The sequence below is a fragment of the Trichogramma pretiosum genome, unplaced genomic scaffold (assembly GCF_000599845.2).
Source record: "Trichogramma pretiosum strain Unisexual culture from Peru unplaced genomic scaffold, Tpre_2.0 scaffold17, whole genome shotgun sequence".
Lineage (NCBI taxonomy): Eukaryota > Metazoa > Arthropoda > Insecta > Hymenoptera > Trichogrammatidae > Trichogramma > Trichogramma pretiosum.
The window spans coordinates 904,787-931,340 of NW_019641225.1; the positions used below are offsets into that span (position 1 = coordinate 904,787).

The 26,554-nt window shown below is 40.4% G+C and overlaps 3 protein-coding genes across 3 annotated transcripts; 1 reads left to right on the top strand and 2 right to left on the bottom strand.

Annotated features, from left to right (window-relative positions):
* Positions 1 to 678: 678 nt before the first annotated feature.
* LOC106649058 lies at positions 679 to 11,697 on the bottom strand. The gene is made up of 4 exons (XM_014366326.2): positions 11,015 to 11,697; positions 1,635 to 1,755; positions 1,431 to 1,542; positions 679 to 1,356 (listed from the first exon to the last, which is right to left on the bottom strand). The coding sequence occupies exons 2-4, from the start codon at positions 1,738 to 1,740 to the stop codon at positions 1,236 to 1,238; spliced, it is 339 nt and encodes a 112-aa protein (XP_014221812.1). The 5' UTR covers positions 1,741 to 1,755; positions 11,015 to 11,697; the 3' UTR covers positions 679 to 1,235.
* LOC106649232 (zinc finger protein OZF-like) lies at positions 4,902 to 6,675 on the top strand. Its single transcript, XM_014366535.2, has 4 exons — positions 4,902 to 5,063; positions 5,135 to 5,215; positions 5,285 to 5,399; positions 5,469 to 6,675. Exons 1-4 carry the CDS (start codon positions 5,035 to 5,037, stop codon positions 6,570 to 6,572), a joined length of 1,329 nt encoding a protein of 442 aa, XP_014222021.1. The 5' UTR covers positions 4,902 to 5,034; the 3' UTR covers positions 6,573 to 6,675.
* An 8,469-nt stretch (positions 11,698 to 20,166) lies between the features above and the next one.
* Positions 20,167 to 25,005, bottom strand: LOC106649192 (zinc finger protein 729-like). The gene is made up of 2 exons (XM_014366478.2): positions 22,331 to 25,005; positions 20,167 to 22,110 (listed from the first exon to the last, which is right to left on the bottom strand). Exons 1-2 carry the CDS (start codon positions 24,948 to 24,950, stop codon positions 20,249 to 20,251), a joined length of 4,482 nt encoding a protein of 1,493 aa, XP_014221964.2. The 5' UTR covers positions 24,951 to 25,005; the 3' UTR covers positions 20,167 to 20,248.
* Between the last annotated feature and the right edge of the window lie 1,549 nt (positions 25,006 to 26,554).

A 26,554-nucleotide genomic window follows, 5' to 3' on the forward strand; every position in this document is an offset into this window, starting at 1 on the left:
GCAGCATAGTTCTGCTGTTAGTGCGGATTACAAGTCCGAACACGAAAAAACAAATGAACGTTGAGAGAGAGAGAGAGAGCGTAATGCAGTCGCACATTATACAACTGACAACATACGTACATATATAAATTTCATGTAGAAGGTCACGGCGACTACTCTAGCGGTAAACTGTGTTGTTATTATTTTTGGACATACAAATTTCCTATGATCGGTTGCTTCTCAAATGCGTCGAATAAGTTTGCATTGCAGAAAAAGTCGATATCAATAATTACGATATTATCGAGTAATTATTATCGACGATACAATATTATCGACACATTTTGTTAATGAAAATATCGTATTGATCTTGATATCGTAATATATAAGTATCGTATTGATATCGTCTCGTATTCGATACGATAACGATACGATATCGATATTTTTATCGAATATCGTGAAGCCCTAATCAGCATCAGCAGCTCGGCTCTGCTCAACTGTGTACACAGCTTCGCTGCCAACGAGCGCACCTACGCTAAATTGGTTTAATGTCAAGTCATTATCGGCCGAGAAACTCGGTCGGGCTCAGGCCCTTCGTGTTTTACCATAGTTAAGCGTCCAACTTCCGGTTTAACTGCGAGATGCGCGCAGATAGGACGACGTGTGGTGGCCCTTCGCTTTTCACCCTGTTGTCTGAGTTTCGCTCGGCTTCCAGGATCTCTTTCGTTACATTATCATACGTTAAAAACCATCGGCCGAAACTTTGTCGTCGTCGTCCTCGTGTACTGTCATCGTGTATCGCGTCTCGCGTCATCCTCGCCTGTGCAAGCGAGAAATGATGCGTCGCACGTTTACAATGGAACGTCTCCTGTATACACATTTTCATATTCGCTCGGCGACAGGTAGAATAATAATGATCGTATACACCGACGACGAACGACGATGTTTACACGAGCGCATTTTCATTCGATCGAGTCGGAATTACACGAAAGCATTAGATTTACATTTGTTTTTTTTCTTTTAACATCGAGACGAGTAGGCGTAGGAAAAATAAAACTTGAATTTTCCAACTGAATTTCCATTTCTCAATGACGAGTACGCCGCGCGCACGTCAACGAGTACTTTCATTCCGAACGCAGTCCCGTAAATATACATAAAAACGATGAGTTTGCGAAATATATATCGGTGAGATCGTACGAACATGACTAGCGTCGAACAGTCTTCTTTGGCGATTCTTAGAAATACTTAATTTTAATCGTTCATCCTCTGGTTATTTGGATGGCTCTCGGCCTTTCCTTCGATTCCTCGAAGGGATCGAAATTTTTTCCCATTTGGTGTCTTTTGTCTATTTTTTTGCGAAAATAAGTCACGTCTAAGAGTCTGCAAAAAATATATGCTATTGAACGAATTGTAGCCTTGAAATAACTTGAATTTAATTGGTAAAAAAATGTTACCTAATGGGTTTTTGTACGGGATTGCAGCTACATGACTTCTCGTAGGTCCATTTGCACTCGTAACTCTTTCTTATCATGCAAACTCTACCGATGGTTTGTGGGAAGATCAAACCTGTACATCAAATGAAAATATTAATTTTAAAAAAATGTTTCATTCGCCCATTCGTATGCGTGTTTCATTTATTTTTCTTTTGCGTCACTTACCAGGCACCGGCTCGATATCGGACTTTGGCGATCCTCCCCGGACTAGATCGTTGAAAAATACCACGATTAAAGCCAATAAAATATTGAACTTCGCCCTGTAATCCATTTGATCGGCAAATAACTGCAAAATCAGACAATCAATCACTGATCGGTACGAATAAAAAAAATTGAGTGGAAAATATTTCTTTCAACTCACTGTGCGGTATGTGAAAAATGCAAAGCATCACAGCAGCAGTGCTTCGTGCGTATGTGGAAGTGCAGTGCTCGGGTTCCAATCGGAACAAAAGTAATTAGAGCCGAAGTAAATTACAAAGCGCGTATCAATTTGTACCGACTGGATGTACGCGGTACAAACGTGTAATGCTCGATTCTTTTCGCTTTCCTCGACTAAATACCGAATTCGACGACAACACGTGCACTCGTCGTCGTCGTCCCACTCGTTCGCGATGATTTTCTCCGTTTTTTTTATTCATTAATAATCGTGAATCCCCTTAGTCATACGTACTTTGCGGAAAGATAAGGCGAGCAAAAGAGAGTGAGAGGTATCTGGGAATTGATTCCGAAGAAAAATATTTTATTTTACTCATTGTGTGTACACAAAGTGCGCAAAAAAAGGAAAAGCGTGGAGCATGTGTTACGATATACAGAAGAAGAAGAAGACACCACTGCTCGCTACACGTGACGATTCGTCACCGAGAATAACATAATATACGTTCGTACGAATTTTGCAACGCGTGATCAATGGTCAATTTTCTATTTTAAACCGAGATACAGCGTCGCGCGCCGAAGCTTTTTAAAAGTGCTATCTCGGTTCTTTGAACTTTTTTTTTCTTCTCGCAAACAATAACATCGACACGTTGCGTGTAGCAGCTCTGTTTATGTTTACGTTTTTATCGCACGTTTTTTCTGCAGCCGCTCGGCTACGCGCACACTTATCGCCGCGCGAGACACGGGCACTGGCAATTTGTGCGCCGCGGCGCGCGGAAAACGTTTAATTTAAAAATGAGTCAACCGATTCGCTGTTTTTTACCCCTTCCCTAACTCTTCGGGCAATCTTTCGGCTCATCGTTGCCGAAAAAGTTGATCATCAGCCTGCGCCTCTGCCTGCCTGCGATTATATACCGCCGAGGAAACAAAAAACGGAACGAAAACACAATCTTTATTGTGCCAATTTTTTTCCCCTTTCCCGAGAGTGAGCATGACTCGTGGTAATTTTAAGCCCATTAAACGGTACGCTCCGCGTTTTTTGAAGAAAAAAAGAAACAGAATAACGCGCAATATTGGCCTGCATATAATAACTCATTTGCGCCGCGCAAAGCTGCGTTACACAGCCAAGTGTCGAGCGATACGCGCTCGTTCTTATAGCGAGAATCATTCATCCGCGCGGCTAGAAAATATCACACGCACGCACACGTAGTTTGAGCAATATTCGCACATTAAAGAAGATTAAGTGGGACGTTCGCTTTAATTTCTCGGGGTTGAGCTGCGCGTCCATTACACGAAAGAAAGATATAAAGGGAGAGAGAGAGAGAGAGAGAGAGAAAAAAAATGGAATCAAAGGAGCGAACGCGAGAAATTGGCTGGTACTACATTTATACGAAGTTGATGTAATTCGCTTTGACTTGCGAAACACGCGGCTACTATACAGCCGAAGCTCGTGACGCCGCCGCTGCTGCTGCTGTTGTTTTATTCACAAGCTCCACGTGCAATATTTATGTAGTGTACAGGCACACACTTAATGCGAGTGATTACCGATGATGCGCCGCGTACATACGTATTTTATAATATACCCGCCAGCTCGCTTTGCAAATACACTCACGCGCGCGGGCAAGAGCCTCGAAACTCATGCTGCTGCTGCCGTTCGATCGGATTTTCCGATATGTCGACTCGCGAGACGTACCTCGAAGAGAGAGAGAGAGAAGCGTTCGAGAGCTTTCATCGAGCTAATTTTTTAATTATTGACCTATATTTCGAGGAGAGTAAAAAATTTAATTTTGAATGGTTCGGTTGTGTATAGCAGAGCGATTTTGACGCGCGCGGACATCGGATGCTTGACACACATTAATTTTGAGATCCGATGTAGCTCGAGACAAAAATTATGGAAGGCTGTGTATATTAAAAAATATACCGTATCGTTCGTCGCAATAAATGTAAAAAAAATAGTATTAATAACAATAATAATCTCGAGATCCTTTCAATTTGTAGTATTTATTGACTTTTTTTTTAATGACGTACTGCAGGAGCAATCGCTATTCGCTAGTATAGTTGAAATAACACACACGTGCGTCTCAAGAGCTCGAGTCCGATTGGCCTGGATATAAATCCAAACCAAAGCTCTATAAGGCAGCAGACATTATCCACTTTCGTATTATCCCGAACTTCTTTCGATTTTCCGCGCATAATTTCAAAGTCATCGATCGGCAAAAAAAAGAACGGCAATTACGCTTGTCTCGCGGGCGCGAGGATAATTCGTTCTGTCAACGCACATCCGCGCGGACACCAGCTGCTCGAGTTTAAAGAGAACACGCGATCGCCGCTATACACGCAGTGGAAGCCGTCAACTTGAATATATTTCCGCTCGTTGTCGTCGGCGATTATGCGCTTATTTTTCACCGAAAAACGTGCGCGCGAGCCGAGTCGACGCTTTTTGATTGTATCCGCGCGACCGTAGATTGCAGCCTTAAATTTTAAAAGAGCTCGCTTGAATTACTTTTTCGTGTGTACGTAGTTTGCTTTAACGCGCAGGATTGAAGCGTGATTTTTTTGCATGCCTCGCATTTGCTGCGCGATGAAGTATCAAATATTATATCGTTACAGCACCGACTTTTATCTACACTATACCACGCCGATGCATACGAGTTTATTTCGAAGCCACTTTTTAGAGTAAAGTACAGGAGATACTGTATTTTGTAAAATTATCAATGAGATAGTTATTTTACCATCACCTGTAGCTCCAATGACTAATTGAAAATCATTTTTGATACAATATACGTTGGCAGTGATACAATGCAATTATATACTGTGTTATATACTGTGTTATATACTGTGAATTGAGTTCAGAGATTTATTTCTTATTAGTCTAAACACACAAATTACATTGCAAGCAAATCGTGCGCCTGAATGACCGATATTTTCTTAACGACTTCGCTGTGAATTCTGCATATGGTTAGTCGACGGTAGAGGAGGGGATGTATCGACACGAAGTTATCACAATCGCGGGATAACCTCGCTAATACACGAGTACAGTGCGTTCAGTCGCTACCGAGGAGCTGCATTCCTATGTATAGCAAGCAAGTGTTTACAGTTTCGCAAAATCAGAGTACAGTGTTGGCGTATATAACCTCAAATATTTTCTCTGTGAAAATCGTGAAAATTGATAGTGAATCGTTTGATCAAGCGAATGATGGAAAACATAGAGGATACAGTTAGGTATGACATTTTTTTGAGCATTTTATGCTTTTTTTAAAGCGATTGTTTCATCAAAGTTTATTATTCTTCAGGGTGAAGCAAGAACGGATTGATACTCGGCCGGATGCAGGCGACGATTGTAATTTTAATTCGATGGGCTCTTGTGACATTGGGTAGCGTTTCTTTATATATGCTATGATATCTTTTCGAACGATCGCTTCATCAAAATTGATTATTTTCAGGATAAAGCAAGAACTGGATGATACTCGTCCGAATGCAGGCGACAATTATCATTCCGATCTGGATGACTCATGCGAAGTCAAAAACTTTGAAGCATTTACGTATTGCGAATCATCAGTGAGTATAACATTTAAATTATCTTTAGCTTTTCGACTAACTAAAACCATTATAAAATTTTAATTCTAGGCAAATCACGTGAATGATGATATGGTGCTACGAGAGAGATTAGATGAAAAAATATTTGTAGATTTCGAGTGCAAAAATGTTAAATTTGAACTGCCGTATTCATCGAGCAACGTCTGCAAATCTGAGTATCCAAATTATCTACCTATCGTAAAAGTAGAAAACGAAATTCAGACCAATTACTTGAGTGAATGCAAGGCGGTTGAAACCTTTAGAAAAAATACTGAACACAAATTATCATGCGAGTGCAAAATGTGTCGAAAAACTTATATTGAAAAATCAGATTTAAAAAGACATATCAATACAACACACAAGGATAGCAAGAGCCTTAGAACATATACATGTTTGATTTGCCACAAGTCATATAAACGCAAAGAACACCTCAAAAATCACAGAAAAGGAGTACATGATCGTAGTAAACCCTTCGAGTGCAAGATATGTCACAAATCATTTGGACACAAAGGCTATCTCAATATTCATGTGAATACAGTACATAATAGTAGCAAACCCTTCGAATGTGATGTTTGTCACAAATCATTTGGACAAAAATTTAACCTTAAATTTCACATAAATTCAATACATTCTCATAAAAAACCCTACGAGTGTGACATTTGTCAAAAATCATTTAGACAAAAAGGTAATCTCAATGCTCACGTAAAAGCAGTACACGATCGTAGCAAACCCTTTGAATGCGAGATTTGTCACAAATTATTTGGAAAAAAACCCACCCTCCAAACTCACGTACAAACAGTACATGATCAAAACAAACCCTTCGAATGTGAGATTTGTCACAAATCATTTGGACTTAAAGGTAACCTCAGATCGCATATAAAGGGAGTACATAGTAGTATCAAACCTTTTGAATGTGATATTTGTCACAAATCATTTGGACAAAAAGGTCACCTCATTTCTCACGTAAATGCTGTTCATAATTTTAGCAAACCCTTTGAGTGTGAAATTTGTCATAAATCATTTGGATACAAAACTAACATCAAAAGACACTTGAATTCAGTACATAATAAGATCAAACCATTTAAGTGTAAAATTTGTCAAAAATTATTTCGACAAAAAGCAAACCTTGGAAAACACGTTATGACAGTACATTAAAGTAGCTAAGTAGGAGCGTCTGATTTGTCTGTGGATACATCTGGGCGCAAAGACGATCTCTACCTTCGCATGAGTACACTATTTGATTTTTGTAAATCTTCACATACCCTTCTAAATTCTGATGGGCAATAAAATATATCAATCATTAAATCTTTTTTTTTTTCAATCACGTTTTTTTTTTCAAGAGAGCAGAACATTATATGCATTATAATACGATTGAGCCTGCACACGGCGCGATGTAGAAACCATGGGCGCGTGCACGAGACACAGAAGCGTAATTGACCCAGTTATATTAGTTCAACGTTCGCGCCTCTCTCTCTCTCTCTCTCTCAGTCAATGCTGTGTGTCGAGTACACCTACGCGTGAACGAGACGCGCGGCGCACACTCGTTGTATAGGCAGATGCGGCGCGCGACTCGAGTTGCTGCTGCTGCTACCGCTGCAGTGCACACAATATAATATCGCGCTCGTTGGCGCCGCCGCCGCACCGAACGCAAGTGAGAGTGAGCGCAGAATCTCTCTCCAGGCTATAAATTCTCTCGCCCGCGACCGAATGTTTCTATTTATTATTCAAAATTATGAATTATCTTTCGTTGCCGTTGCTGCTCGCGCGTTGTTGTTGATTGTTGATGATTGTTGCCGCCTGTGTATATATAAGCAATGTATATATATGTGTACAGTGGCCGCGAGAGATCTTCGCGCGCGAAATATTTCTGGAGAAAACTCGGCGCGCGCGCACTTTCAAACTGTTAAAATCGACTGCGTGCGCGCTGCAGTAATGCAGTTACGTTTATTTTTTTCCTTCTTATTCTTCGTCTTCGTCTCGGTTCGATAGTTATATTACAATGACACGTGGGTTAATAGAGCCTGATTAGGCGCGTTGGATCAATTGAACGTTGTGCAGAGGTCTCAGAGGGCGACCTATTTCACCCTGATAAAAAAATCATAAATTCCCACTTCGAAATAACACAATGTTGTAATATTGTAGTTTTAAATGAGCCGGCACACAATTACAGCTGTTATATTCTATCTACCACTTTGGTCGAACGAGCACATATTTTTGTTGTTTCAGCTCATTCGTTGATTAGGGTATACGCAATAATGACCCACGAACTTTTATACCTAACAATTTATTTTTCGATAACTTAACGGTCAATGAATTTATTTTTGCGGTCAAGCTTTTCGTTCAAATTTCCTATACGTACGTATTTTTTTTAAATCAATTGTTTTTTTCACATTATGTTTATGCAAATTGGAAGTCGAAAATTCGTGATTTCTCATAATAAATCACGTTAAAAGAGCAAATAATTTTTATTTTTTGCTTTTTCCACACAATTTTACGGTGAAAATTTGTATTTTAACATGAAAATTCATATGACAAAGTTTCAAGACGATTGACTTTGAAAAAAACTGATGCATTTCAAATGAAACCTCCGTACATTCTTAAACGAGAGAATAGAGATAGATGCAACAGCAAAAAAAAAACCAACAAACAATCGACGTATATAGTCGCGACTAATCATCGCGTGTCATCGAACTCTCATCTTTCTCTCTCTCATCTCCCTCTCCAGTACACGCAACGATTAATTACTCATTCGTATAATAATTTCCTCGTCGTCGTCGTCGTCGGTCGGGTGCGCGCACGGAAGCCAGATCTCGCGCGAGGCAAAGGTAAATAAAGTATACGCGCTCTTTTTAATAAAACAACAAACAATTATCAATGAAATCGAGGAAAAAAAAAAGAAGACGATGAATCCGTATACGCGGGTTCATTATGTACACCCGAACTTCCTGCAGCGATGCGAAACACAAAGCTCGCTCGCGCATAATACTTATAGTCGGATCGAGAGATTCTCTCTCTATATATATGGGTCAAAATAATACTTTTTTACAAAACCGTGCGCACGTATGTCACCGATCTTGACGCGCTTTTGGTATGTTATAGTACATGGTAAAAAGGTCCCAAAAAAAAATTTTTAGACCCCCTCCCCCCTCCTACCCCCCACTTCCGGTATAAACGTCCATTTTCGATCTATATTTTTTCTGAGGACATGAAGCAAGTAAAAAATCTGAAAAAATTCATAAAAATACTTTTCCACAATCCAAACAACCTTGAATTTTTTCAGATTTTTTGAGTGCTTCAGGCCTTCAGATAAAATCATTGAAAATTTCAAAAATCGAGATACGGCGGTATGAGCCGATGTAGTACTCGGAAATTTTTTCAGTTATTTTTCGCATTAAAAAACATAACCTCAATTTTTTTCAGATTTTTTCAGATTACCTAACGCACCTTTTGAAGCCAAAAACCGATTTTTTTGACGAAAATAATTTTTTTAGGACAGTACGGAGCCTCGAAAAATCTGAAAAAAATTTTTTCTTGTTTTTTTCATCAAAATACGTAATCTCAAATTTTTTCAGATTTTTTAATTGAAGGCGATAGCTTCTAGGGCCGAAAAATGCTATTTTTAACAAAAAATGGTTCCTAGAACCCGATGGTTCCGGTGAAAAAATTTGAAAATATTTTTTTTGAATTCCTTGTCAAATTTTAATAAATTTTGACCGTTTCAAAAGTTCGATTGAAGCTTCCTAGCTCATTTTAGAGCATCAAACGAGTTTTATCATTCCTTAATGTCTTCAGAAACGTCTTCAGATATTTTGCACTAATCTTTGTCCTGCTCTAAAATGAGCTAGGAAGCTTCAATCGAACTTTTGAAACGGTCAAAATTTATTAAAATTTGACAAGGAATTCAAAAAAAATATTTTCAAATTTTTTCACCGGAACCATCGGGTTCTAGGAACCATTTTTTGTTAAAAATAGCATTTTTCGGCCCTAGAAGCTATCGCCTTCAATTAAAAAATCTGAAAAAATTTGAGATTACGTATTTTGATGAAAAAAACAAGAAAAAATTTTTTTCAGATTTTTCGAGGCTCCGTACTGTCCTAAAAAAATTATTTTCGTCAAAAAAATCGGTTTTTGGCTTCAAAAGGTGCGTTAGGTAATCTGAAAAAATCTGAAAAAAATTGAGGTTATGTTTTTTAATGCGAAAAATAACTGAAAAAATTTCCGAGTACTACATCGGCTCATACCGCCGTATCTCGATTTTTGAAATTTTCAATGATTTTATCTGAAGGCCTGAAGCACTCAAAAAATCTGAAAAAATTCAAGGTTGTTTGGATTGTGGAAAAGTATTTTTATGAATTTTTTCAGATTTTTTACTTGCTTCATGTCCTCAGAAAAAATATAGATCGAAAATGGACGTTTATACCGGAAGTGGGGGGTAGGAGGGGGGAGGGGGTCTAAAAATTTTTTTTTGGGACCTTTTTACCATGTACTATAACATACCAAAAGCGCGTCAAGATCGGTGACATACGTGCGCACGGTTTTGTAAAAAAGTATTATTTTGACCCATATATAAAATGCATGATATAGCTCGATCCTCGCCGCCGACTCGGCGTGGTAAACCGAAGACTGCGCGCCGCGATCATGCCATTCTTCGCGGTCGAGTGTACTACTATTACTATATCTGCTATAGACTACAGAGCTCGGTGGCGATAATCGCTAAAATCATCAAGAAACTGCGTGTTTATACAAGTTGTATATACACATCGAGCTCGCGCGCGCCTCGCTTCGCTGTTTACGATCTCTCTCTCTCTCTCTGCAGCACGAGGTAATGCACATCGTACATATAGGCAGCATAGATATATAGATATACGAATAGGAGAGACAATAGGGCAGGAGCGGTTATGCTACGCGCTCAAAATTTGAATAATCCCGAGACTTATCTGTATCCATCTCAATTCTCTCTCTCTCTCTCTCTCCCTTCGTGTAAGTCGCGAATTTCTCCCACGCTATATATAGGTATATGTTATATATATACGGAAGCATGCGCGCGCGAGCGAGTATCACTCCCACGTGCGCGGAAAATCAACGGTGTGTCGCGGATACGCATTTTTTTCCATTTTTTTTTTTGTTTTTTTTTTTTTTCAGAAAAAAATTCATGTATAAATTGAGAATCCATTGTTCGCGTGCGTGTGTCTGTGTGCAACAAAGTATATGACGGGAGAGAGAGAGAGAGGACGAGGAGGAGGAAAAGGTTTAAGAAATGAAGCGCGGTTGCGACACATTTTGACTCGCGACTCTGGCGGATTGCGATCACGAGTTTTTCGCTCCTTTCTTTCTACTTTTCTTTCTCTCTCTCTCTGCCTTCCTTTTTTGGGCCAAAAAAAAAGTAGAAAAAAATCAAGAAGCGATCGCACGAGTGATATTTGCATGTTTCGCGGTCCAAGTTTCGTAAACGCAAGTTTCGCTCAAGAGCCTCATGTGTGTAGTAGTCCGCGAGCTGCCGAGCTCGTTGAGTAAGCGTCGTCCTATAAGTATACGTGCAAATAGGGATGCAAGTGCTCTCGTTTTCAATGAAATGCATAAACTGTAGTTGTACTTACGTTGCGTAGAGGTGGTACGTAAGAGCCGCCGATGCGCGTCGGGAATCATAGGTCCCCCCGTCCTGCGCGCAGAGAATCGAATCTCCCTCGGCGCGTCGATAAATAATTAAATCTTCGATCGGACTGCGCGGAAAGGGGGGGGGAGGGGATTAATTTGTTAATTTCACGCCGATTTTATGATATATCCGACGCGCGTATTATTAATTCGAGAGGACACTTATAAAATACATATCCTGCAGACCGCGCGGAGACGACCGGATCGGCTCGCGAATTATACGGAGGCTTACGCGCGAATATAAAAGAAATCCTGATCCGATCGCGCGCGGCGATGATCGTTGATCGAAATTCGATCGCGTGTACCGGATTCGAGAGTTATATGCAATTGACAACGCGCGAAATAAATACAATTTAAAAACGAAAATCGGCAAAGCGCGTCCGTTCAACCGAAAACTTTTACACGCACCAACCGCCTTTGAGATGCCTGTTTGGTTTTCTTTTCACTCTGCGTACTTTGAATTCTATACGACAGCTTTACGAAAAATATCACTCGACAAGTCTATACGCGGCGCGACGTAACATTGCACATATTACACATTTGTAATAAATAATATAAAAAACGCGTGCGTGCACCTACATATATATAAGTGCGGTGCAGTCGACGGCGCCCACGCAAACTCGCGCGCGTCTCGTTAACCGCTACCGACGACGACTACGACGACGATGATTCGTTTTTCTTTCATTTCAGCGCGCGAAACGGTCGCCTATATATAACTCGCGATTGCTCCGTGTCTACGAGTGTGTGAGTGTCCATTAATGTGTATCGCCGTCCGTGTGTGTGTACGGCGGCGCATCGCCGTGACGCAATCCCGGCGCATAAATGTATAGCTAGCTAGAACATCGCGCGCCACATCCGGAACAGTACTATAATGCAGCACAGCGCAGTATATAGTTGTAACATAAACGATGAGTCTCGAGCGCGACCTATAACGCCAAGATATTCGTATTGTGCGCCGGTGAATTAAATGATGAATCGAATCCGTGGCGGCGGCCCCGAAGTCCCCGAAGGATATGTTATAGGTACCATAAAACGCGCACGCACTACACATAGCTCCACAAATTATCGTTGCACCGTTCGAAGGGGAGGGGCTTCACATTAGTGCGTCGTTTATTATCTTGCCACTATTATGCATATAAAGCGCCGCGTTCGGTGATGAATCGCGAGTTGCTATACGGCGTCGGCGGCACTTACATACGTACATATAGTTACATAAACACCGAGCGCTCGCGCGCGCGACACAATATCTTGGATTAAATCGCGCGAGCCGTGCATTTAATATGAATGCCGAAAACAAAATTGATTGAGCTCGTTGCTCGGCTCCTCGTGATGCGTATACCGTTCGTCAAGTTCAACAATTAGATTACGTCGCGTATCTGCTCCGCGCGAGAATACACGCACGCATCGGGGATTTCTCTATATATGCTCGGGTGAAGAGGTGTGAACTTGGACGTGTATTTTAGGTTGCGGTAATTGAGCGACGACCCTCTCTACATGGCTCTTTCTGTTTGACACGAGCAGCAGTAAATCCCCCTCAGTATAGTATGCCCAAAAGTCTTGAGATATCCTTGAGCTTATTTTTTCTTTATGTACCTTACTCAATTATTTTCTGAAAAAAACGAATTTTCCAAGTTTTAACAATGGAGTATAAGAGTTAGTTCAATTTTAATACATATCTCATCTTTCATGCTGCCCATAATGGACCCATACGAAAACTCAGCCTCGCTTCAGCTATCCGATCCGTCGACGCCCGGCTCAGAGCTATCCAGCAGTGCCGTATGATATTGGTACTGTTTGCGCTTCACACCGCTAGGTGGCGCCTGCTCGTGAGCGTCGCTCCCATAAGCGACTGAGCGAAGAGAGGCCTATATACTTATAATTTAATTCCTTGCTTCGTAAAAATTTAACTCAGCAACGATGTAAAACATTGCTATGATGATCAACTGGATACGCCATAAGCGCTCGAAATTGGGAGCCGAGAAAGCCAACGAACTCGAAATATATCTCGCCAGAGATCTCTGACAAGAAATTTGGGAAAACTCATTGAGTAATTATCCACTTCAGAAGGAACAGTGGGGCAACACACTCCTGCATGTCATTATTGATTGCCATAAACACCGCTCGGACTACTTGGCGAAGGTACTTTTGGAGACTAGCAAAGAATGTCTTGAAGTGGATCTTAAAATTGAGCCGGTACAAGCCGATAAGCCAGATCGTTCGGGTAATACACCGTTGGGACAGCCATTTGGCATATTTAACATATTTGGGAAGCACCCGGACGAATTTGAGTCGACTTCGACTTCGAGATGGGTCTCGAATAACCAGTTAACTTGACTGTTTTTATAGCAGGTTTTCGGTTTCTACGCGGTTCGACACCTAGCGGCGCAATTCGTAATTGCTGAAATAACAGCTGATCTTTGTTTACGAGGCTAACCGAAGTTTTGGTTCATTATTTGCAAGACTTATAATAGTAGCTTACTTTTTTATTAAATTCAATAAATGTCTATTTTTTATGAAGTTCGGTTTGTAATAAATTTCAAACGTACATGTAGAAATGCAATGTAGTTAAAATACGAAGCTGGACAGATCAGCACCACGATCCAAGACCACATCGACGTTATTTAGCAAGACACTCGCAACGATCCATTGAAACGGCGCCCAGCCGAGAGAATTTCGCCAAACACAGCTATGGAAAAGAGGATCAGGAAAAATTTAACGCTCACTTGGCTAGGATTACATATAATTTTGATCCTGACCAAACCCTAATAGCACAATACGTTTTTATAACGTTACTGAAACGTTCAATTGGAAACCTTAGAACGTTTCAGAAAAAAGTCGAAAAAACGTTTGTAGAACCTACCAGAAACGTTTAAATGTCCGCCCCTGCATTTCGTTTCTGAATGTGTACAACGTGGTAGGAACGTTTAAAAAACGTTCTGCCTGGCAAACTGAACGGGTTATCCGATGTTACATTTCAACGAAGATAATTTATCAACGCGCTAATTTTTATCGATTTCCGAGTGAAATACTTAGCTTTATTTTCCTTGCGTAGCTGCGATGACCTTCGATCACATATGCCGATCTACCATACTACGATGCTTAGTTTAGGCTGCCGATGATCAGCGGTGGAAGATGCCGAATTTCCAATGATGCGGTGCCACAGTTTGCCGATGTCACAAACACTAGTTGATGTGTCCGATCAGCAGTAAACTCTTCGGATTAATCCGCCGACCTGATATGATTGGTAGTCGCGATGTCTCCGACGAACACCGATGTACGTTGCTGATCCGCACTGTACGAATAGGCCCACCTTTTTCGATCTCCTATGTTGCCGCTGTAGTTGTCGATTTCTGATGGCACTGCTCAACAAAATGTAAAGATTTATAATTAATAAAAAAGATAAATTTTTGATAGGTTACTTCTGTCAATGAAAACAAAATTTATTGAATCTGCTACGACTTGAATTTAGCAGGTATTATCATGCCAATGTTCAAGACGCATAGCATCATCTAAATTCAAGTCGTAACAGAATCAATAAATGTTGTTTTCATTGACAGAAGTAACCTATCAAAAATTTATCTTTTTTATTAATTATAAATCTTTACATTTTGTTGAGCAGTGCCATCAGAAATCGACAACTACAGCGGCAACATAGGAGATCGAAAAAGGTGGGCCTATTCGTACAGTGCGGATCAGCAACGTACATCGGTGTTCGTCGGAGACATCGCGACTACCAATCATATCAGGTCGGCGGATTAATCCGAAGAGTTTACTGCTGATCGGACACATCAACTAGTGTTTGTGACATCGGCAAACTGTGGCACCGCATCATTGGAAATTCAGCATCTTCCACCGCTGATCATCGGCAGCCTAAACTAAGCATCGTAGTATGGTAGATCGGCATATGTGATCGAAGGTCATCGCAGCTACGCAAGGAAAATAAAGCTAAGTATTTCACTCGGAAATCGATAAAAATTAGCGCGTTGATAAATTATCTTCGTTGAAATGTAACATCGGATAACCCGTTCAGTTTGCCAGGCAGAACGTTTTTTAAACGTTCCTACCGCGTTGTACACATTCAGAAACGAAATGCAGGGGCGGACATTTAAACGTTTCTGGTAGGTTCTACAAACGTTTTTTCGACTTTTTTCTGAAACGTTCTAAGGTTTCCAATTGAACGTTTCAGTAACGTTATAAAAACGTATTGTGCTATTAGGGAAGCAAGCGTTAACCCAAATAAATGAATAAATAAGTTAAGAGAGCTCCACACCAACGTTGCTTCGAAATTTCCTGACATTTGACAATGCTACAATCTCTAGATCCTGCCAATAATCCGCGCTATGCAGTTCGCTGTAAGTGACATTTCATAATGGCAAACGATCTCTGCGAGCTCCGCTGCGAAAATTGCCGCTCGCGCGTAATATTTCGGACGAGAGAAAAGAATCGCTGCCTCCTTTGAGCAGAAAAAAGCAAAAAAAATGAAAGAATAAAAAAGCAAAAAAAAAAAACAAAATAAGGCGCATAGTGTGCAGAGCATCGTCGTCGTCGTCGTCGTCTATACACGTACGCGTATATATGAAAAATACCTCTTATAAGCGGAACGAGGTTAATCGTCCTCAACGGAGCCGACACCTTTTTTGCAGCTGCAATTTCAGATTCTCTCTCGCTGCCTCGCGCGCTTGTTCGATCAAAAATAATCTCCTTCAATATTCGCAAGAGATTTCTTCGTCTGCTGCTGCTGCTGCGACGGTTCCTTATCACCACCTCGCTCGCGCGCGCGACGCGCATTCGGTATAAAAGAGAGGCAGAGAGAGAGAGCTGAGCTGAGCTGAGCGAGAGAAGGATAAAAAAAAATTTTTCTTTTCCTTTCCATCCCAAATCTTCGTATAACAGCAGCAGCAGCAGCAGTGGCAGTGCCAGAAGAAATCCCATCACGGGGAGTTTCTTTCCATGGCAAATCGAAATCTTTCTCTCTCTCTCACATACACACACACACACACACACACGACGATGTATAAGACGCCGAACAACCGCAGCGTAGAAAAAAAAAGAGGAAAAAGAGAAGCTAAGAAATGTGTCTCTCGCACACCAATATTATTCTATACATTTACCTGTACATATATGTACCAACCCCCTCACCCGTCGCGGGTTCGATCCGTGTGTGCGAGTCGCGCGTGTGTTATATACTTGGGGGGCTATAGGAGAGATCCAATCCTTGCGCCACCCACTCCTGCCCAAACGATTATGTATCGGAAAGACATTAGAAGCTGAACGGCGTGGCGTGCGCACGCGTATAGGTATACACACAGACGAGCGCGAAACGAGCAATAAAAATATTTCATTTCTGTGTATATAACTACCGATCGCTCGATCGAGAGCCGAGCTGGTGCTGCTGCTTCTCCATGTGTAAGTGGGTGTGTGTGGTACAGGAATCCACCGATGTTTCTGATTTGCCGTTTAAATTCTTAATTCCTTGCGGCTATATCCTCCCTCGACGCGCGCACACACACACGTGTATTATGCATTATATACATATAGGTAAACAGGTGTTTTATGCCACGAACGCGCGCGCGCGTGGAGCGATTTTTACGACCCGACCGTATTTTTTCTACCTTTAGATAGCTCGAGAGCGGAGCGAGCGTTTCAAAAGTTGATGCGCTCGAGGTACCGTGCATACAGGACCCGATGGTCCAACCTAAGGGGAAAAATTGACGACGAGTTGCCCGCGTAAAACATTCTTTTTTTATCATTCGGGGTAAGCTTTCGCTTTTGTTGTAAGTGTGTGTCTGTGTGTACGTTCCTGTCTCTCCATCTCTTTCTTTCGTTATTGGTAGCTATACGGAACAGAGTAGATTTTATTTAGACACGAGCGCGGCAAACATCGTGTAAGTTAAATTATCGTTGGTTGTTTATAACGCGCTTGCTTTGGCTTGACACACACACACGCACACAGTCACACACGTGTGCGAAAGTATAATACCACTCGGCTTGTAAATTTTTCAGTCATAATACATTCGTACACGAATGAAATAAAATTTTGGAACACGAAAAATACATTTCTCGATGCTCGAGCTCGTTTTTTTCTTTTTTTTTCTTCACGTACTGCGCGTCCATCGGAAAAAGCGACCAAGGCGTACATAGTCTTCTCTTTCACGGCCGAAAGTTTTCTTCAATCATTCTCGTTCGCGTCCCGAAGCACGAGCGAATTCCACAGCCGAGCAATCCCCTGAACTAAAACTACAACAACATACCGGCCTGGGCTAGCAGCAGCTGCTCCCGAGTATATAAACGAAAGAATGCAGAGTCAAATTTAATTGCTGCTGCTGTTACGTGGGTGGATGTATATACGAGCTTTTCTCGCCGCGGCGACTGCAGTGCAATAACGATCAATTAAAATATTATATACATACGATCGTAATATCTCGGAGACTCGAGCTGCGAATTCTATACGGTGCACACGTCGTATAGCGTACCGTTTCGGAAGCTTACGTGAAAGTCCGTCACGAGTGCTGACAGTGCGGCAGTATAGCGATGCTGCAACGCATATACTCGAAAGCACAAAGTCTCGGTGATGCTGAAAAAAAGTTACGGCGATGCTGAGAGAGAGAGAGAGAGAGAGAGAGAGAGCCATTGTCTCCGCTCGCGACTGCCAAACGACACATGTGCATGTAAATTTATTAAATTTTTTTTTTCCGACTTATTCTTCGTTTTCATCTTTCGCTCGCTTGTGCATCGCAGTCGCACTCGTGCGGCTTGTCGAACGCGCGGACTCTAGCGACGCGACTCTGTACGAGCTTTCCCCTGTGTCTCGCGGCGAGGCAACTTCATTATCATCGGATTAGATGTATCCGCACGTTCGACACTTCTCTTTCTCTCTCTCACATACACACACACACACACATATACACTAAGTCGTTGCATAGAGAAAAATACAGAAAGAGAGAGAGAGAGAGAGAGAGAGAGAGAATAGAGATGGAGAGAAAAAAAACAAGTTGCAGCCAACGTCAATGCGCTCGTTCGCTCGCATGAATATTTAAGATTTATATTGTCTTTGCCCCGGAATGGCCTTATGAGTGTGTGTGTGTGTGCCTGAACCGTGAAAGCTGCAGTGCAAAGCAGCTTATGTGGAGCGTCCTTGTCGCTTGAACTTGTCCATTATAAACGTGTGTGTGTGTGCGCGAGCTCCGACACAATCACTGCACGCGCCGGCATGCAGCAACTACTCGACGATCTGCGCTCGAGCCCACCTCGTGTGTGCGCGCACATTTATGCGATTTTCTCCATCCTATGCATAGAGCCTACGTATATACTGTAGAGAGAAGAAAAGTTTCTTCTTCTGTATATAAACTACGCGCGCAAATATTTGATATGTTTCATTGGGTCGGACGCGGTATATAACGTCGACTTGCATTCTGTGCGTAAACGCACGGCTTGGGATTTTCTTTTTTCTCGGAAAACGATATTAAATTCGTATACGTATGTGTCTCTCTCTCTGTCTGACTCTTACGCTCAATAAGCGTCTTATATGCGCGCGGCTCTCGATGGTCAAACTGGCTGATGATGTAGATAATGATGATGATGATGATGACGACGACGATGGCTGCGAGTGAGAGAGTCGAAAGCGCAAACGTGAAACAATAATACACATATCGCCGCGCGCCCGGAGAGAAATTCGTCTCGTTAAATGCGAAAAAGATTTTCGTGCGCTGATTTTCGTATTTCTCTGTACAAACAAACTCGACACCTTTTCCGCTTTGCTCGTCTTTTATCCATTAGAGATTTTTTCGTATGTATTGTAATATAAAAATTCATTGCATAAGTCGCCCTCGTTAGTGTCGCGGAGAAACCAACGACGATCTGCGCGGACATCACGCATGACGAAGGTACACGCGTCAAACCGCAAAATTTCGTCACGACGCGCGTCATCGATTTTTTTCCAATTAGAAGCGCAAAACGAGCGACCACACACACACACACATACGCCATATTATAGCTGCCGTAATAATTGAAAACGATTCGTCGAAAGACAGGCCGCGAATATCGTGAGAGTACGTATACGTTGAACAATTGTTTGGACACTAATTTTCGTGTGTATATAATCACCTGCTCTCTCTCTCTCTCTCTCTCTCTCTCTCTTTGGCTTTCTGCACGGTAATGATGCAATTAATTACCCGCATCGAGTCGCTCGCGACCGAAATTTACGTTTACGTAAAAAGTAAGAAGAAAAAAAGGGGATCAAAGAGTAAATAAGCACGCACGACGACGACGAGAAAAATGACTTATACCTGTGAAATTTTTCTTGACGCGGTAAAGAAAGAAACGACTCACGGGAGCGGCGCGAATCGATGTTAAATGATTCTTAAATTGCGCCTCGAGACGCGTTCATCCCCCTTTGAAAATTGAAATAATTAGTTATACCGCGCGGCGCCGCACCAAACTTTCTCGCATTAAACATAAGACGAACAAGAAGAAGAAGCTGACTGGGATCGCCGCCGCAGGATGACACGTGTATAATTATTCGATCGGATATTTTTTTGTCCTTAAAAATTAATCATAACTTCCTGGAAACGTCACGGTCGTGGCGTCGGTCGATGCATCATGCGTGAGCTGGGCGCAGGTGATCCTCGTGCCGCGACGACCGCAGGATTGACGAATCCAGCAACGAACCCTCCACGATGAGTCAAAAAAATGAAACATTTCTCGACTTGAGCTTACTAATTGCTAAGCAAAAATAATCAGTCAGTCAGCCAATTTTTGAAAATCTGTCACTGATGATCGAGTATTCGATCAATTCAGTATTAGGTATCACGTAGGAGATTAGTAATTAGTAGTACAAAAAGCTGAAAACACCACAAGTTCTGCTCATAAAGGTGTAATGATAGTTGAACTTCCAAGATTGTGGTAATACGCAATTATTTTAACACAATTTTCATTCATATTTTAGAAAAACATATGTATCAATACATATATTTATAATTTTATTCTTATACTATAATATTTAATTATTATATATTAAGCTTATGAGTATCAAAACATATTTATAATTATCAATCATTAGTTAATTTCTTAATTATGAGGTAGTAAGCCTAATTTTTGCAATATTCATAAACAGTTTTTTCGAGTTTGAGCAAATGCATTTTTTGTCTACATTGCTTCTCGCACTTGTCACATACATGATCTTAGTGACCTTGGTGGGCTCTTTTTATGTGCAATGTCAAATTACCTTTTACTCCAAATGTCTTGTCGCATTTATCACATTCATAATCTTTGCGACCATCGTGGACAGTTCTAATGTGCGAGAGCAAATAACATTTATATCCGAATACTTTTTGGCATTTCTCGCATTCGTAGCTACCTTCATGTACTGTCTTCTTGTGATAGTACCAACCCGATTTTTGTCCAAATCTCTTGTCGCACTGGTCACATGCATAATCTTTGCGACCCTCGTGTACTGACCTTTGATGGATGAGCAAATAACCTTTAGTTCCAAATTTCTTTGTGCACATGTCACACGCGTAATTTTTGCCACTTTCGTGGGCTGTTTTTTGGAAACTGGTCCAACTGCTACGATCCTCAAATGTCTCTCCGGAATCGTCACGCAATGAGTCTTTGCTATTCTCATGGCTCATTTTTTGGTGTTTGATCAAACTGCTTCGATCTTGAAATGTCTCCCCGGTATCGTCACATAAGTAAGCTTTGACCTCTTCGTGTATCGGCTTTTGGAGGATGAGAAAATGCTGTTTTTCTACAATCGTGTTCTCACAATTGACGTATACGAGATCTTTGGGATCTACGTGGTCTGTTTCTTGGTTTCTGGTAAAACTGCTTCTATCTTCCAATGCCTCCCCACACTTTTCGAACGAATAATCTTTGTCACATGCATGAGCTGTGGCTTGGTGTTCGGTCAAACTGCTCTGATCCTCGAATATTCGCATGCAATTGTCACATAAGAAGACTTTACTACTTTCGTGGGTTATTTTTTGACGTTTGATCGAACTCCTTTGATCCTCAAAAATCTCTTCGGAATCGTCACATAAGTAATGTTTGCCACCTTCGTGTATCATTTTTTGGTGTCTAATCAAAATGCTTAGATCCTCAAATGTTTCCCCGCAATTTTCACACAAATAATCTCTGCTACTTTCGTGGGTTGTTTCTTGATGTCTAGTCAAAGTTCTTAGATCCTTAAATGTCCCCCCGCAAATCTCACATAATAAGTCATCTTCGAGATTTTCTTGTTCTTCGTGAATTGTTTTTTGATGATTGGTCAAACTATTTAAATCTTCAAATGTCTCTCCACAATTTTCACATAATAAGCAATCGTTGCCATCTTCGTGTGATATTTCTTGGTGTCTAGTCAAACTGCTTGGATCCTCAAAAATTTCCCCGCAAATTTCACATAATGAGTAATCTTTGCCACCTTCATGAGCTGTTGTTTGGTGTTTGGTGAAATTGCTCTGATCCTCAAATGTTTGCCCACAATTGTCACATAAGAAATCTTTGTTACTTTCGTGGGTTACTTTTTGGCGTTCGATTAAACTTCTTTGATCTTCAAATGTCTCTCCGGAATTGTCACATAAGTAATGTATTTCATCATCGTGTACTATTTTTTGGTGTTTAGCCAAATCGCTCTGATCCTCAAATATTTTCCCGCAGTCGTCACATAAAAAATCTTTTTTAATTTCGTGGGCTGTTTCTTGATGTCTGCTCGAACTGCTTGGATTATCAGTCTCCGCGAAATTTTCACATGAGTATTCTTTCGGACCTTCGTGTACTGACTCTTGGGAGGTAAGCAATTGCAATTGCTGGTTTTGCTCAATTTCGTCCTCGCAATTGTCATATACGCAATCTTCAGGATTTTCTTGGGCTGTTTCTTGAGGGGTGAGAGATTGCTGTATTTTTTGACTTTTGTTCTCACAATTATCGAGTACGTCATCTTCGTGAACTTCTTGGACCGTTTCTTGGTGGGCGAGCGAACTGCTTGGAACCTCAAATATCTCCCCGGGATTATCACATAAGTCATCTTTATCAGTTTCCATCAAACCTTTGGAACCAAAAAAAATTGAATAAATTATTTTTTAAAATTCAAGGAAACAATAACTAGCAAATTTGAAAAAAATAAATATGAAATATTAAGTTAGCTGTGTATGGATAATTGAAAAGTACAAAATAGAAAGAAGAAAAATCTTGAGAATTTAAAAAAAAACATGAAGAATGAAAAATCAAACAAATGTTAAAATCATTGTAAATAAGTGAAGTTCAACCTTCGTGTACTATTTTTTCGTGTTTAATCAAACTGCTTGGATCCTCAAATGTCTCGCCGGAGTTATCACATAAGTAATGTTTAAACTCTTCATGTACCGACTTATGGAGGCTGAGCAATTGTTGTGTTTGTTCAAGGTTTTTTTCGACATTGTCGATTACGTCATCTTCGTGACTTTCTTGGGCTGTTTCTTGGTGGATGGGCAGTTTGGGAGCTTCGAGTACTATTTTTTGATGGGTGAGCAATGGTTGTGTTTGTTCAAGGTTTTTCTCGACATCGTCGATTACGTCATCTTCGTGACTTTCTTTGGCTGTTTCTTGGTGGATGAGCAATTCATGGTTTTGTTCAATTTTATTTTCGCAATTATCATACACATAATCTTCATGATTTTCTTGGGCTGTTTCTTGAGGGGGGAGCGATTGCTGTGTTTTTCCAATTTTGTTCTCACAATTGTTAAATACATCATCTTCGTGACCTTCTTGGGCTGTTTCTGGGTGGGTGATTAAATTGCTTCGAGCCTCGAATGTCTCCACGACATTTTCGCATATGCCATCTTTAGGATCTTCTTGTAACGTCTCTTGGCGGGTGAACGATTGCTGTTCTTGTCCAAGTTTACTCTCATTTTTGTCGCATACGTCATTTTTAGGACCTACTTGGATTGTTTCTTGGTAGATGATCAAATTGCTTCGAGCCTCGAATGTCTCTCCGACATTTTCACATATGATATCTTTGGGATCTTCGTGTGAGGTCTCGTGGTGGGTGAGCGATTGCTGTTTTTGTTCAAATTCGCTCTCGTTATTGGCGGCGTCATCTCTCTGTCCTTCTTGGGATGTTTCTTGGTGTATGATCAAACCGCTTAGAACCACAATCGTCTCCTCGAAACTTCCACATACGTCATCTTGGCGATTTTCTTGGCTTATTTTTTGGCGTTTGATCAAATGTCTTTGATCTTCAAATGTTTTCTCGACATTTTCACATATTTTATCTTTGGGATCTTCGTGTAACGACTCTTGGTGGGTGAGTGATTGCTGTTTTTGTTCAATTTTGTCCTCGCAATTGTCGTATACGTGATCTTTGTAACTTTCTTGAGCTGTTTCTTGATGGGTTATCAAATTGCTTGAAACCTCAAATGTCTCTCTGAAACTTGCAAATACGTAATTTTGGCGATTTTCATGGACTGTCTCCTGGTGGGCGAACGATTGCTGATTTTGTCTAAATCGGCTCTCGTAATTGTCATTCACGTAATCTCTGCGACATTTGTGGGCTGCTGCTTGATGTAGAAGCAAACTTTTTTTATATCCAAACTTCTTTCCACACATGTCACATTCGAAATCTCTGCGACCCTCGTGGGTTACTCTTTGGTGTCTTAACAAATTTCCTCGAAACGAAAATTTCTTATTGCACTGGTCGCAAACTGTATCATCGCGACCTTCGTGCACCCAATTCATGTGCCGGGTCAAATCATTACGATAACTAAATTTTCTACCGCAGACTTCGCAGGCAAAATTTTCGTGACTCTCATAGACCATTTCTTGGTGGCTACTCGAGTCCGATGGATTACTCTTTTTGGGTGCATAAACGATTCGACTTTCATGTATTTCTTTTTGGTGCCTGATCAAAAGCCTTTTGCGCTCGAATTTGAGCTCACAACTATCACATGCAAAATCTTTGCGGTCTTTGTGTACCATCATTTGGTGCCTATTCAAAGTACTTTCATACACAAATTTTTCTTCGCATTTGTCGCAAGCGAATTCTTTGTGGCCTTTGTGTACAATCATTTGGTGCCTATTCAAATGACTTTGATACGAAAATTTTTCTTCGCACTTGTCGCAAGCGAAATCTTTGCGGTCTCTGTGTACCATCATTTGGTGCCTATTTAAAGTACTTTGATACACAAATTTTTCTTCGCATTTGTCGCAAGCGAATTCTTTGCGGCCTTTGTGTACAATCATTTGATGTCTATTCAAATGACTTTGATACGAAAATTTTTCTTCGCACTTGTCGCAAGCGAAATTTTTGCGGCCTTTATGTACAATCATTTGGTGCCTACTCAAATGACTTTGATACGAAAATTTTTCTTCGCACTTGTTGCAAGCGAATTTTTTGTAGCCTTTGTGTACAATCATTTGGTGCCTATTCAAATGACTCTGATACACAAATTTTTCTTCGCACTTGTCGCAAGCGAAATCTTTACGGCCCTCGTGGACATTTTTTATGTGAAGGAGCAAACTATTTTTATTTCCGAATCTCTTCCCGCAATTGTTACATAAGTAATTATTGAAAACTTCGTGGAATATTCTTTTGTGCTTAAGTAAAGATGATTTATTTTCAAACTTTTTTTGGCACTTATGGCATGAGAAATCTTCACGATGTTTGTGTACCATTTTTTGGTGCGTAAACAAACTCGATTTTTTCGCAAATTTCTTGGCGCAATTGTCGCAGGCGAAATCATTTAGATCATTGTGAATTATGTCTCGGTGAGTTATCATGCTTGATTCTTGTTTAAATGCTTCTTGGCAAATATCGCAAACGTATTTTTCGTCGTCTGAAACGACAATGTCATGTTCACCCAGATTATCTTCAGAGACAACTTCTTGGGAGTTTTTCTCACTTTCATCCATTTTGGTGCTTAAAACAAACGATGGTCAGTAAAATTTATCGTTCGATGTTATTACGTGTTTCACCGGAAAAGACAAAATTTAAACTAATTTGTTTTTACTATGAACACGAGAAGTGAGTCGAAGGAATATCTTAAAATCGTTACTGATCATATTGTTTACAATCAATGTACCGATTTATCTGTTTATACATTGTACTTACATCTCGATTGAAACAAATTGAGATTCTAACTTGGCGACGATTCCTTCGAAGAATTTTTTGGCCTATGTAGATCCATATACCCATGTGTAATAAAAAAATCTAATATTCATTCAAAAATTTGCCGAATCCACACTATTATGTGATTGGCATGCTCCATAACCCGCCACTGATTTCAACGATACAAGCGTGCTGAAGTAACGATAAAGAATGAATGACGAGTAAGGAACTAATGGACATTGCTTTTGAAAGAGTCTCAGTGAAGACCAACCGTGTTGTTAGTTTAAGAAAAAAAATCTTCCCTATTAGTATTGGTTTTTAAATGATATTATTTTATAAATTATTTTAAAGTGATTGTATTTTTATCGAAATCAAACTTTTTCGAACTAAAGATCTAAGGTATGTGATACCTTAAATTCGAAAGATGGATTTTGCAATAGATGCAATTTTTATTTACAATTCGAAACACAATTGAATCAAGTGACGACAAAAAATATTAATCATAAATCTGTGATTGATTGGGATTGTATGAGATGTAAGAATCATCAAGTTTGTCAGGCGGTGAATAAAAATTGCATCTCGTTGCTCTTGGAAATTTTGGATAATATAATGGCATCATGTTAAGGCAGATTCTATTGAAAAATATGTACAAAACTTCTTTTTTTCATGTTCAGAATCCATAATGACATCTGGCGGTGAAATTCGAAGCTCATTGCTCGATTCTTGTGAAACTTGAATTCTCGAAAGAAGCTAACTGCTAATAAGGCAGATTCTATTGAAAAATATGTACAAAACTTAATTTTTTCATCTTCAGAATCGATAATGACATCTGGCGGTAAAATTCGAAGCTCGTCGCCCACCGAGCCCAATGATTCTGTGAAACTAAAAATCCCACAGGAAGTTAAAAGCGTAGCCATTTTTTCACCTCACATGAGCTACTCAATACTATATTGGTCCGAAGAAATTGCACAAATTTGCAACTCGCAAACGAAGTCTTCACATTCAAATTTAAATTCAAAAAATTTCAAGAACAATGTATGTTCAGTTTTGTATTCAAATCAAATGAAAATTGTATACTGTTGATTTTGCATTAAAAATATTTAAAGCGCATATTTTTTTCACACGAAGTGCACTTTCTAATTGAACTCGAGCAGCGTGTGTGTGCACTCGCGTACAGTCGATAATGATAATTACGCGAGCTGTGATGCTGCGTACGTTTCAGTCGCGCATAACATCCATAAATGCCCAAGACTAAAACCCGATCTTACATACTGCGATTTTCCAGTGATTTATCATGTTAATTTTTTATTCCTTCCTCTCCCTGCGTGTCAACTTTCGATACTTGTGCATACCTCGCGTGTATTGTATATGTGGTTTCGGAGAGCGACTCAGGTGCAAAAGTGTCGTC